This window comes from Lagenorhynchus albirostris, chromosome 1 (assembly GCF_949774975.1).
Source record: "Lagenorhynchus albirostris chromosome 1, mLagAlb1.1, whole genome shotgun sequence".
NCBI classification, from domain to species: Eukaryota; Metazoa; Chordata; class Mammalia; order Artiodactyla; family Delphinidae; genus Lagenorhynchus; species Lagenorhynchus albirostris.
In genome coordinates, this window is record NC_083095.1 from 185,316,823 (window position 1) to 185,331,549 (window position 14,727).

A 14,727-nucleotide genomic window follows, 5' to 3' on the forward strand; every position below is an offset into this window, starting at 1 on the left:
TTTGAGCTGAGAATTGATTGGGATTATCAGAAGCTAACATTGTAGAAGGATTAGAAGGATCAAATGATCTAATCCACGTAAAGCATTTAGCACCACGCCTAAACTATTAATAGTGCTCAGCAAGTGGTAATCATGATTGTGATTACCATACTTAAGTGGTGCTATCAAAGTGGCTCCTCTTCACCAAGACTGAATCATGAAGAAATGGAAAATCTGAACAGACCTATTACTAGTAAGGAGATTGAACCAGAAACCAAAAACCTCCTAACAAAGAAAAGCCTTGGGCCAGATTCACTGGTGAATTTTACCAAACATGTAAAGAATTAACACCAAAAAAAACAAAAAAGAATTAACACCAACCCTTCTCAAAAGCTTCCAAAAAATTGAAGAGAGCGGAACACTTCCTAACTCATTCTATGAGGCAGGCATTACCCTGATGTCCAAGTCAGACAAAGACACTACAAGAAAAGAAAACTAGAGATCAATATCCCTGATAACTACTGATGCAACAATCCTCAACAAAATGCTAGCAAACATAATTCCATAACATATTAAAAGGATTATACCATGACCAAGTGGGATTATACCATTTAATCCTGGAATACAAGGATGGTTCAACATACAAAAAAAATCAATCAATACAACAACATATTAACAGTGTGAAGGGGGAAGATATGATCATATCAATTGATGCAGAAAAAGCATTGAGAAAATTTAATACCCTTTCATGATAAAAATACTCAACAAACTAGGAATAGAAGGAAATTACTTCATATAATAAAGGACATATATGAAAAACCCACATTGTACCCAATGGTAGGATCATACTAAATGGTGAAAGACTGAAAGCTTATCCTCTAAGATCAGGAACAAGACAAGGATGTTCGCTTTTGCCACTTCTGTTGAACACAGTATTGCTGAATAGTATTGAAAGTTCCAGTCAGATCATTTAGATAAGAAAAAGAAATAAAAGGCATCCAAATTGGAAAGGAAGAAGTAAAATTATCTCTGTTCACAGATTATAATGATCTCATATGTATAAAATATAAAAATTCCACAGATATACACACACACAACTATTCAAACTAATAAATGTATTCAGCAAAATCACAGGATGAAAAACCTATGTACAAAAAAACCAGTTGCATTTCTACACACCAACAACGAAAGATCAGAAAAAGAAATTAAGAAAACAATTTCATTTCCAATAGCATCAAAAAGAATAAAATACCTAGGGATAAACATAACCTAGGAGGCAAAAGACTTGTATACTGAAAACTACAAAATATTGCTGAAAGAAATTTAAAAAGGCACAAATAAATGGAAAGACAAACTATATTCATGGATTAGAAGACCTAATGTTTTTAAGATGTCAATACTATCCAAGCGATCTATAGATTCAATGCAATCCTTATCAAAATCCCAATAATTTTTTTGAAGAAATAGAAAAATCCATCCTAAAATTCATATGGAATCTCAAGGGACCCAAAATAGCCAAAACAGTCTTGAAAAAGAACAAAGTTGGAGGTCTCACATGTCCTGATTTCAAAACTTACTACAAACTACAGTAATCAAAACAGTGTGGTACTAGCATAAAGACAGACATATAGACCAGTGGAATAGAATAGAGGGCCCAGAAATAAACCCTCACATACATGGTCAAATGATTTTTCACAGGGATACCATGAGCATTCAATGGGGAAAGGATAGTCTTTTCAACATACGGTGTTGGGAAAATTGGATATCCATGTGCAGAAGAATGCATTTGGACCCTTAACTTATACCAGATATAAAAATTAACTCAAAAGACCTAAATGTAAGAGCTAAGACTATAAAAGTCTAAGAAGAATACATAGAGAAAACTTCATGATATTAGATTTGGCAATGATTTCTTAAATATGACACACAAAGCACAGGCAACAAAAGAATAAATAGATAAATTAGACTTCATCAAAATTAAAATTTTTGTACATCAAAGGACACTATGAACAGAATGAAAAAGCAACCCACAGAATGGGAGAAAACATTTACAAATCATATATCTGACAAGGAATTAATAAGCAGAATATATAAGGAACTCCTATAATTCAACAACATAAAATAAACAACTCAATTTAAAAATGGGCAAAGGCCTTGAATAGACATTTTTCCAAAGAATATAACAAATGGCCAATATGCACATGAAAAGATGCTCAATATCACTAATCATTAGGGAAATGCAAATCAAAACCACAGTGAGACACCACTTCACACCCAATAGAATGGCTATTATCAAAACAAACAAAACTTCAAAAAGCAACAAGTGGCGGCATGGATGTGGAGAAGTTGGAACACTCGTGCATTGTTGGTGGGAATATAAAGTGGTACAACCACTGTAGAAAACAGTACGTCAGCTCCTCAAAAAAGCAAAGATAGAATTACCATATGATTCAGCAATTCTCCTTCTGGGTATATACTCAAAAGAATTGAAGACAAGGTTTTGAAGAGTTATTTGTATACCCATGTTCAGAAAAGCAATAACCTCAATTGCCAGAAGGTGGAAATGACCCAAGTGTTCATTGGTGGATGAATATGTAAACAAAATGTGGTATAAAAATACAATGGAATATTATTCTGCCTTAAAAAGGAAGGACATTCTGACACATTTCAACATGGATGAACCTTGAGGACATTATGCTAAGTGAAATAAGCTAGACACAAAAGGACAATACTGTGTGACTCCACTTAACATGAGGTACTTAGAGTAGTTAACTTCATAGGGACAGGAAGTAGAATGGTAGTTGCCAGGCAGTGGGAAGAGGGGCCAATGGGGAGTCAGTGTTTTATGGATACAGAGTTTGAGCTGGAAAAGATGAAAAAGGTTCTGGAGATGGATGGTAATGATGATTGCACAACAATGTGAAAGGAGTGACCACCTAAGCCTGTGACACCGCGTCCAGAGCACGATTTGCGTTTTGGGGATGTCTTGGTTACCATTTCTCTGTCTAGTAGCAAAGCCAGCCTGTTACAAAAAGCAGTGCAGTTAGCAACTGCACTACGAGCTCTGTTTCCCTTCCTTTTTGTAAAGTAGACTTTTAGTTAAAATACCCAGGAATGATTTCCAGAACCACAGTTACTTTCTCTTCCTGTGTTAGGCTGGCTACTTTGTTGGCGTAAGAACTAGATGAAGGGACTGCCCCGGTGGTCCAGTGGCAAAGCATCGCCTGCCAACACCGGGGATGCGGGTTCTGTCCCTGAAGATCCCATATGCCGTGGCGCAGCAAAGCCCTCGTGCCTCAACTAGAGAGAGCGAAGCCCTCACGCTGCAGTGAAGATCTCGCCTGCCGCAGCTAAGACCTGGCACAGCCAAAAATAAAATAAAATTAAATTAAATTAAAAAATAAATATTAAAAAAAAGAGAACTGGATGAAAACTTACCACTGCTATAGAAAGACTTTCTGAAACTTCCAAACTAACTCTGAAGCCCTTAGTTGCTTCTTGTGGGAGCTGTGCCTTTCTTACACTGCCAGATTTGTCAAGGGAGAGGGAGAGAGGAGAAAAATAGCACCATTCAGCTAGGAAGAAGGCAGTGTTAGGTCTGATATGCAATGATAAAATAAAGTAGAAATCCTTCTCCATATATTCCAGCCCCCCTTGTCTTCCCAAGGCTAAGATGGGAGTCTCTTCCATGTGCTCCTGTGGTGTCCAGTGCTGACCCATAAGCCTTCTCGTACTGCACTGACACTACCCAGTTACCCAACCGTATCTCCTACTGGAATGTAAGCAGCTTCACGGACTGTGTCTTAAACTATCTTTGTTTCTCCAGGACTAGTGCTGTCCTGGCACAGATTAAGAACACAGTACTTCTTGGCTGAAAAATAAAGAGTAAACAGCCTACTGCTGTATTTCATTGACTGTACGATCCCACCCATTATAAGACTTTTCCATTGCAAGACCACTAAGAAAGAAAAAATTTATAATCAGAAGATAGCAGCAATTATAAGACACATTCCACTTTTGTGGTTGTTATCACCTTGGTTTTAGTCCTGGATCAGGGAAGAGATGACCGCAAAAAGGTTGAAGACTAATTGGCATCACTTCAGAAATACAGATATGTGCACGTCAACTTACACAAACGAAAACCTTTCCTCTCTAATTAGTTCACTTGGCCTCCCTATCTTGAGCTTTCCTGCTCAGACCAGATGTTGTTTCACATTGAAATGACTCACCCTCCTGTCTGAACCCCAGGAAACTAAAGACAGATAGAGGGACTCATTTCTCAGCTATGATTATGTACCAAGGCTGAGCTCTTAAAAAAAAAAGTATTACTTGTTGCCTCTTCCAAGACAGCTTAAACGATGAGGCTCAGTGCCTCCAAAAGAGAACTATTTTGCCTCCAGGCAAGCTTGTAACAAAGAAGCTTATTCATCATCTTCTGAGAGGAAACATGTCATGACAAAAGTACCAGGTAATGAAAAATCTGGGCACTCCTATGGCACTTTTAATGGGAAGATCTCACAGCAATCCCACACTGTCATTGACAAAGCCTTGCCATCAGCAGGAGGCAAAGTAGAAAGCATCTCTTTCCGTCGTGTTATACACCATGAAACTAAGATAAAACAATGTTAAGCAAATTAATAAAAATGAAAGGTATGAATTCAGGTATGAATACTTGACTGTAAATCCTCGAACATCCTACAAAGAATAATACTAAGCAGTAGAAGCATGTCATAATTCAGAGGATAGACAGGATAGAGATAAACAGAACTGGGCTCCAATCCTGGGTCTACTACTTCCTCCCTCTGTGACCTTGGGCAAGTGTCTGACCCTCTCTGAGGGTCAGTGTCCTCATCTGTACAATGGGACTTGTAAGAATATGCGCCTCACTGTAACCATGTAACGATAGGATACTCTATGTAACGCGCTCAGGACAATGGCTGGTGGACAGCAAGTGCTCTGTGAATATCAGCTCCTCAGATCGGAACCAAAACAGATGCCCATTTACTACGCCCACGGGACTGTACACCCTGGCACTTAATTTTGCAGTGTTTCCATTTTATCACTCCCAGTTTGGTCTTTTTCTCCTCCTTGCTCAGTTTGGGACCCAGAGTCCACTGCTGTGTTTGCTACCCCGTGGGGTCCTCTCTTCTTTGCCTCCCCCCACCCCACCTTCCTGCTGTTCCTTCTGTGACCGTCCTCAGGCTGGGCAGATTACAATGGCCTCTCAGCTCCAGTCTTCCCAAATCTAATCCATCCTCCGTGGCCCCACCTGTTTATCTTCCCACAGTGAAATCCCAAGTGTGACATTCCTCTGCTCAAAATTCTCAAAGGTTCCCCACTGCCTTCTCACCACAGCTTTCAAACCACTTTTGGCCTCAATTTACCTTTCCAGATGTCGCTCCAACTTAGCCAAACAGATGTACCTGCCTATCCCTATGCTGCATTCCCCTACATTCAAGCTTTTGTTCATCCAGTTTCCTTTTATTGCAAGGTCCTCCCCTTCATCTCTGCCTTTAAAAATCCTAACCCTCCTTCTAGACCAACCTCAAATTCCACCTCCCCTGCAATGTTCCTTTCCAGACCTTCCAACCTCCTTTGAAACATCCTATGTGTATTTCTCTTTGAGACACTTATATTCAGATTCGCATTAGGGCTGCTTCCATCATAAGGCCTGCCTCACCTCTGTGGTCTGTCCTTGGCTTTGTTCATACCAAGTGGACAACAAATATGGATGTTACCCTGCTGCATTTAATTGGTTATATTTGAATACACTTATTTACCTTGAACCCCTGTGTCACATATGCCACTAGCACAGAAAGATAAAATCAAATCAACTCTTGTACTTGCTGCTATGTTTAGCAACATAGGGTGGGTCCTGGGTTGCTGGAATCTCTACCCAAAAGAAACTCTTCCAGCCCATTAAAATAGTGCATCATTTGTTCCTTTAACTAACGCAGCAGATATCATCTTAGCCATGCCATCCACTAAGCTAACTACGGTACTACTACAAATGTCTTATTCTGGATGTGGGTGTAAACTGAAAATTGAACAAGAAATATTTGGGGTTCTGTTTGTTTGGGATTTTGATTTAGAAAAAAAAAATTACAGTTCTTGCTATAACAGAGGGCTTGGTGAAATCCTCGGTCCAGTCTCAGAATAGAAGGATGTAGACAGTAGGGCTGAGCTTCCATCATTTAATATAAGCCTGTAGAATGTCAAATGAAACTATTTTTAAAATCCCGTTTTAATCCTATCTTCACTGTTTGGCAGTTCTCATTGCTTGCGTTCAAATCAGCAAGTCAGACGAAAAGCGATTTGTTAAACTAGATAGAAAAAATAATCTTAAAAAATCAGAATATCTTGGTAATGTTTGATGCCAAAGACTTCTCGGTTTTTTCAATCTGGTCCTAAGCTACATGGGCAGGAATACAACCCCAGAATGCTCAAGGGGTGTCTCTGGAAAACATCATTCAAGAAACCCCGCCTCTACACTGTCTCCCAAATTGAGATTACCAGGAACTTTGAAATGATTTTGTAGCTCAATCCAATCAGAATATTCGACTTGAGGACACGGGGAGGGGAAAGGGTAAGCTGGGACAAAGTGAGAGAGTAGCATGGACATATACACACTACCAAACGTAAAATAGATAGCTAGTGGGAAGCAGCCGCATAGCACAGGGAGATCAGCTCGGTGCTTTGTGACCGCCTAGAGGGGTGGGATAGGGAAGGTGGGAGGGAGGCTTAAGAGGGAGGGGATATGGGGACATGTGTATATGTACAACTGATTCACTTTGTTATAAAGCAGAAACTGACACACCATTGTGAAGCAATTATACTCCAATAAAGATGTTAAAACAAACAAACAAAACAAAACAAAACAAAAAAAACAGTTAAAATCCAGTAATTCCAGAAACAGGAAAGTAGATATATAAATAACTCAAGATGCTGCCTTTTAAGAGCAACAGCACCATTTTTTTCAAATAACGCCCTTTAAGTCTCAGAAAACGATCACAGAAACATCCCCATTACGAATAGGTTTATAGGCCAGTTCCTTTCTTTACTGCTATGCGTACACTGATGGTCCTTTCCAAATTTTCCCAAGTATAATGTGATTCATTTTAAGTAGAGGCAACTTCTTAAATTCTATAATCAAACCTTTCGTATTGTGGATCTTCATATAGATAAATTCACAAACCAGTAAAAATTTTTAAATGCTTTTCCAGACCCTATTTCTCCTCATCTTGTGTTGAGACACTGCTGGTTCTGGAGCACCAGGGGCAGGTAAAGGTCAATGTTGGCCACTGCCAAGGCCCTGGTGCTTATTGTCATGGCCTCCCTCCGCATCCTTTGAGAAGGCTTTACACACTTCCTCTCGCTAGTAAGAGCTCCCCCAATGTCTCACTCACTCATAACGCTAAACAAGCTTGTTTCCTGAAGACACTCACCAAACACTGGACTCTCCCCCAACACCACTCCTTCTACAGTAACACTGGGAACACTCACCGCTGGCGTTTCAATAATTGATGGTCTGGGAATAGAAGTCTGAAAAGTAACTGCTTCACAGTCCGACGCCCGATCTAGAGAGCTGGGCAAATCCACAGGGGTCTCCGCGGGCTGGACAGCAGCGTGGTTACTTGAATTCCGGTTCGCACTGCCATTTCTCTCTGAATGGGTGCCGGAATCTCGCCTTTTCTCTGGAGTTCCTTCTTCCCTTCGTGGGTGACTTGGGTGTCGGCCTGCTTTGGCCTTGGGCTGAACAAAGACGGTGGAAGGGGTATCGGCTGCGCTGGGCTGATCGAAGGGAGCAGTCTCCCTTGTGTCCCCAAAACAAGCCAGCAGCGCTGAGCACGGGAATGGATGCATCCTTCTAGGTGGAGATTTCAGGCTTTCAGCCAGCCTTGCCTTCCACCTGGACATGACCCGCGGCGAAACATTACAGAGTTCAAAGGGGGAAAGAAAATTTTCCAGGGATTCTGATCACCTCCATAGTAGGTGACTGTTTCCTTGCCTGAAGGACCTTTAGTGGCTGCCCCCAAACAGAAGATTAGGAGATGGCCAGGCCACCCTCCCTGAGAGTCACTCGGCAGCCAGCCCCGCTTCGGAAGCATCCGTTCCCGGCGATTTCACGCTCTTCCTTCCTTGATGCCGTCAGTGGCTAAAGAAAGCTGTCTGTGAGGCATGTGGTTGACTTGGGTTACAGTCCCCAGGTGGGGCAGACACTTCAGTGTGAGGTGCTGCCAAGTCAATGGACAGCTGCTTCAGATTACCTTGGAGGCATAAAGATAATGTAGCTGATAGCATCCGCCATAATAGCGTCAGCCCGTGTATCAATAACATCACAACAGCCACGTAACCTTCTTCGGTTACCCCCTTCAAATATTTATTCCCCCCAACAAAACAAAAACCACCCAGTTATGCGTCACAAGTGAAGACCCCCGAGAAGGTCCTCGACCCTGGAAGCTGTTTCATTATTAAAATAGGAGGCCGACTTGAATCTTCCGTCTGGAGAGATCCATGTTTGGGTCTGATGTCCCAAGAACTTTTCTCGATCTTTCCTGAATCTTCTCCCAAACAAACTTCCTGGCTTCAGGATCCATATTGTCGCCTGGTAACTACAAAGAAGTCTTTGTTAATTTGGTCTTTACTATCCATGCTAAGTCCTTTATTAATTTTCAACAACACCAAAAAAAAAAAGAAAAAAAGGAGCCAACGTGAGCAATTAACACAAATATTATGTATGTGTGAATGTGTGTTCTGTCCATCTACTGTGTATATTACTTAATTTTGGAAAATAACCCCCTTTTGAACATAGATCTATTTTTCAACACATCAATTTGTGAATGGTGAAATAGAATAAGAATAATAAATTATAACCACATTCCAAAACAATGCTCAAAATTGAGATCTTTCCTTAGCCGAGCATCTGCTAGGAATGCTAAAGAAATATAATACTGTAATGGTTTTCCCATTAATAGTGACTTTCAGGTCAAGATTTCAGGGTATATTGCCCTTTCTAATTTATTTGTTTGCTCTCTCTTTTAATATAATGTCAAGATGTGCTCTTAAGCTCGGACAGGTGGTAGATATTACAGCATGTATCCCCATTTTATGGAGACAGAAACCGATTCTTTGAAATTTCAAGATTCTAACGCAAGATTATGCTGTTGAGAAGGGCTAGTTGAAAGCCCAAGACCCCTGCTATCCTATCTGGTCTCTGAGTCCCATTCGACCTGACAAATCATCTTACCAAAATAACAGCTGTACTAGGAATATTGTCCTGAGTGTGCAGCCGTCTTGATAATACGTGAGGTCAGATATGGTGTGAGGAAGAGTGGATACAGCATCAAATGAGGACTTTAGTTTTAGTCTTTACCAACCTTTAGAAATAAAATGTAAAAAGCTGTCATTTACTTAAAGGTTACCAAGTAACAGTCCCTGTACTAACCCAGGTATATCAGAGTTCCCAGTCTGGAGAGATCATTCTCCTTTTAATACCCAAGTACAAGCAGTGCAGATCCCTTTCCGTGGAAGCAGGAGGTCCAGGCCTTTAGCAGGCTTCCCCCACCAGGTATTTCTGGGGAGCCCTGGGCCCTGCGTTCTGTGTCTCTTCTGCAGTGACTGCTTCCACGCACTCAGGCAGGACGACTCTGTGACGCTTTCCCACATGCTCTTCCTCGGTACCCTCCCTCCCAAGCAGCTCACAACAGAGCGAGGCTGTAGTGGCTAACAAGAATTTACTGAAGACCCAAGGAGGACAGGAAGGAATTAAAGAGAAGAAAAAATAATTCTTCAACCTGGTTTCGTTCACTCATCCATTTATTCATTCAGCTATGTGCGAAGCACCTTCTAGAACTAGAGGGACAGCAGCTAACAGGGCAGCTTTTGAGTGGCTACATTCAGTAGATGACTGGGTAAGAAAGCTCCAAGCCCCTCCCTAAGGTCTGTCTCTCTCTTCTTGGCCCTGAACTTGCAGCTCCTCTGTGGAGACCACTGTACCTCCCACAAGGAGCAGTCGCAAGAGTGATAGCCAGAGGGCAGCTCCAGCCCACCTAGAAGAGTGCCTTATCTTCACTAGTGTGGTCCTAAGTCCAACCTAGAATAACAACGTTAACAGGTGATGGTGATTGAGTGTTTATGATCAGACATGAGCCTCAGGAAATTAACTCCTTTAATCCTCACAACCCTGGGAGAAAGGTGATATATTAATTCTCGTTTTTACCCATTAGAAAAACAAGACAGAAACTTAAGTAACTTGCCCAAGGTCACAGCACTGCTAAGGAAGAGAGCCAGGATTAGGAGCCCAGGCAGCTTGGCCTCAGAGTTCATGCTTTTACTTACTATACAGTATCACTTTCCAAACACACACACACACACACACACACACACACACACACACACACACACACACACACACACACACACACACACACACACTCCAAAGAGGAACTTCCCAACAACCTTCAATCCAGCACTCTACCTCTGGGGATTTATTCTACAGATAAATACATGTGCACAGAGGTATGTCCAAGAATGTTCACGGCAGCAGGGTTTGTAGTCACAAAGTTAATTGTTAATCAGTAGAAGACAAGTTAATATATAAGAAAATAGCCATACAGTTGGATACTATGCAGCAATTAAAAAAAAAAGGATTTTTTTTAAACTATCTAGTTGGCAAAAACATGGGCAATATATCTGAACAGACACCTCATCTAAGAAGATATACCGATAATAGGTAATATATGAAAAGATGTTCAATATAATTTCTCATTAGAGAATTGCAAATTAAGCAACAATGAGATACCAACATACACCTCTTCAAGTGGCTAAAATCTAAAAAAGCTGACGATCCTAAATACTGACAAGAATGCAGAACAACAGAAACTCTCATTCCTTACTCATAGGGACGCAGAATGGGGCAGCCACTTTGCAAGACTGGCAGTTTCTTACAGAGCTCAGCATAGTCTTAGCATACACCTGGGCAGTTGTGCTTCTGAATACTTAGCAACTGAGTTCAAAACTTATGTCTACCACAAAACCTTACACAAATGCTTATAGAAGTTTATTCATAGTCACTAAAAACTGGAAGCACAGTATGTCCTTTAATATGTGAATGGATAAACAAACTGTGGTACACCCATACAATGGAATGTTATTCAGCAACAGAAAGAAAGGAGCTGTCAAACCTCAAAAAGACATGGAGGAACCTTAAATGCATATTGCTAAGTGAAAAAGGCCAGTCTGAAAGGGCTATCTACTGTATGATCCCAATTATATTATATTCTGGAAAAAAGAAACTACAGAGATAATAAAATGATCAGTGTTTGCCAGGGGTCCTATGGGGGTTGGGGTCAGAGGGTAATGAACAGGTTGAAGTCTAAGGGATTTTAGGGTGGTGAAACTCTTCTGTATAATACTGTAATTTTGAATACATGACATTATGCATTTGTCAAAATCCTTTAAACTGTACAACACAAAGAGTGAACTTTAATGTGTGCAAAATTTAAAAATTACTTGGGAAAAAAAAGGATGTAGAGCCTTCCAGTTTAATGTGGTGTACTAATGGAGCACATGTATTTATGTCGTCGCCTTTCTAAGAAACCGTGAAGATAATAGTAATGGAATCCTTTCAAAGGCTTAAATTCACAACACTAAAGAGAATAGGAAGGAGGCCACTAATATACAAGAAAACTCAACAAATTTCTGTAGAAAAAAAAAGCAGATGAAATATTACTAATTAATAAAAAGGAAAAAAAATAAAACCCAGAAAGCCAGCATACTGAGTGGCACCCCATGGAAGCTCCTGGCCCAGGCAGCAGGTACAGTGGAACTAAAGAGTAGGTCTGAAAATGTGGGATAAAATTGAAGGTCTGGAGGCTTCCCTGGTGGCGCAGTGGTTGAGAGTCCGCCTGCCGATGCAGGAGACACGGGTTCGTGCCCCGGTCCGGGAAGATCCCACATGCCGCGGAGCGGCTGGGCCCGTGAACCATGGCCACTGAGCCTGCGCGTCCGGAGCCTGTGCTCCACAACGGGAGAGGCCACAGCAGTGAGAGGCCCGCGTACCACCCAAAACAAAGAAAAAAAATTGAAGGTCTGAATATGGAAGTCAAAAGTTTCTATACCCTCCCCTACCTGCAGACAGACTATAAAATGAATAATGAATAAATTAAAATGAATAAATAAATGAATGGATGCCTAAATAAATAAAATGAATGAATAAATTTTAAAAATAAAGATTAAGGTAGGGGTCAGGGTCTTATTGAAACATCTGAGCTATTTAATGAGCTGTGTAATCAGTTCTTATCTAAAGTATTTAATGAACTGTCTAATGAACTGTCAGGATAGCTAGTGTGGATGTCAATATCCAAGAACAAAGACCCTCTTGTTCTTTATATAGACCAGACATTGTAACAGAAAGCTCCCTGCCTGTTCACTTAAAGTGAAGGGGTCTGTTGACGAATCCCACCAAGATTCACAGAGCTCCTGTTAACTTCAAACTCCTCTCTCAGGGAAAAATACAGATCATAAGACATCACAAGACATTTAAGAAGAACTGCAACATCAATGACAACAACCAAGAGAAACAAAGAAAAGATCCGAGCAGGCGAGAACGAGGGAATGTCAGGGGCGTAGGCAACCGTATCTGCCATTCAAAGTCTGGGGCAAGTATGCAGCAAACTACAGCACAGCTGGATTCTGAGTGATGGGGGAGAGTAAAGGGGGAGAATCTTTGCAACTTGATACCAAGAACATTCTCTGAGTGCCGCAGGAGGCACGACAGGAATCCTAGAGAATTTGAAAACATTAATTCTCTCTGCCATAAAAACTGTTTACATAGCTATAATAATATAAACACTATGCACACTTTTTTCTCAGAATTAACATACAGACCAGTAGTAGCAAACTGGTGGCTCTCAAGCAACATTAGGCCTCCAGATGTGTTTTGTTTGGCTGATGACATTTTAAAAAATTTATTGCACCGCCGTTAGATCACAGAAACCACCACTCTTTGTGTCCTGCGCTCAGTCAGTTCACAAGTTTATATAAACGGAACCCTGAAGAGTTTGTGGTCTAGGGTGGGTATTTGTTATTTTTGGTGCCTAGCATCCTTTCCCCCTTTCTTTTGGTAACAGTACCCTGATTTCCTTTGGGGGAACCCCTTCTGTGCCTTGGGTGGAGCTCCAGGCCTGGTTCCAGAGGTGAGGCTTAGATAATCAGCACACCCAAAGGCCCCCCCACCCGGTCCCAGCAATGGGTTCAGGGATGGGCATGAGAACACAATATTCCAATCAGGATGACCGGGAAGAAACATTCTCCTTTCCCCTGAATTTACTGGATCTGAACTTGAGAAAGTGAAAGCTGCCAGCATCTTGCCTTCTTGACGGGAGAGAATTTAAGAGGTGAAGAGAGAGAAACTGGGTCCTGATAACACTTTTAAATGAAGCTTTGCATTAAGGCCGCATTTCCCCCTAGACTTTACTGTTACGTGAGCAAACTTCCTTTCCTGTTTCGTTTGCTTTGGGTTGAGCTTTCCGTCACTCGCTGCTGAAAGAGTTCAACTCAGTATATGACCTGCAAGTACCAGCAAATCACGGAAGAAGACGTCATTACGGTTACAGAATAGAATGAGAATGTAATCCGCCTTGACAATGGCAAAATAAAGGGGGCGCTGAGAGACTTTGAAAAAGGGGAATGTTGTTGCGGAGGAGATAAGTAGAGAGAAGGGTAGATTTGCTCGTGTTCTTATATTTCAAAGTCAGAAGATGCTTCCTATGTTCGATGCAAAGAGAAATAAAGTTAAGTGTGGTGTTTGAGGCTGCAGAGGTGACCAGAGGGGGGATTGTAAATAGAGACAGTACAAAATTGGGAAGAGATGGGGTGGAGTAAATGCTCATCTATCTTATGAGAAAATTAATAGATAACATAGATAACGTCTAGAATTGTTGGAGACGTAAGCATCTTAGTTAATGGTATTCATCATCCATCATAGCAGAGTGTCAATAGATAATATTTTAAGTCGATAAATTAAGAAGTATAAATGTGCTGTTTACCAGAAAAACTAGACACAGGAGCTACTGTAAGAGGTTGCCTTGAAGGGGTCAGGGCTAAAGTGAGAAGATGAGACAGATGATTCCCTTCCATTATAAACCCTTATGTATGGTTCATACTTACATCACGTGCAAGTATTATCTTAATACTTTTTTTTTAAAAAAAGGAATACAGTCAATTTACATGTTGCAATAGGGAAAATCTTCAAGATATATTTTGAATGACAAAAGCAAATTGGAAACAAGTTATACATTGTTGTATTAAACAATGTATTAAATTGTTGTTTAATACAACCTCCCAGTTGTATTAAACACATGTGCATACCTGTAAATATGCCCATATAAATATGTACGTGTGTGTTTACATTTACATAGAAAATTCACAGAAGTGTGTCCAAGAAGTTAGTATCTGCCTCTGGAGAGAGGGCACTAAACATCTGGCCCGGGAAGATGACCCTTTTCATGGTTTACCCTTTTGTTGGACTTTTTTAACCATACGCAAATGTTAATTTTTCAATTAAAAAAAGTCTAGGGCAGAAACATTCCAAAGTACCACGTCACCAACATAATGGTCTCTAGGCAGAGTCTCAGATAAAAGTCAAGGAGTTGGCTGAAGTGACCTCTCCAAAGAGAAGACTAACAGAGTTGTCTCGGTCACCTAAGAGTGAATGAGTCATTGCGTGCTACCAGCAGAATGCCTTGA

General features: G+C 40.9%; 1 protein-coding gene across 1 annotated transcript in view; it reads right to left on the reverse strand.

Moving 5' to 3' along the window:
• FAM107B (family with sequence similarity 107 member B) overlaps nucleotides 1-7,896 on the reverse strand; it is a 218,291-nt gene extending 210,395 nt beyond the window's left edge. The window contains exon 1 of the mRNA XM_060121539.1: nucleotides 7,486-7,896. Within this exon, the coding sequence (XP_059977522.1) occupies nucleotides 7,486-7,896 (411 nt within the window). The remainder of the gene's footprint in view (nucleotides 1-7,485) is intronic.
• Nucleotides 7,897-14,727: the final 6,831 nt, after the last annotated feature.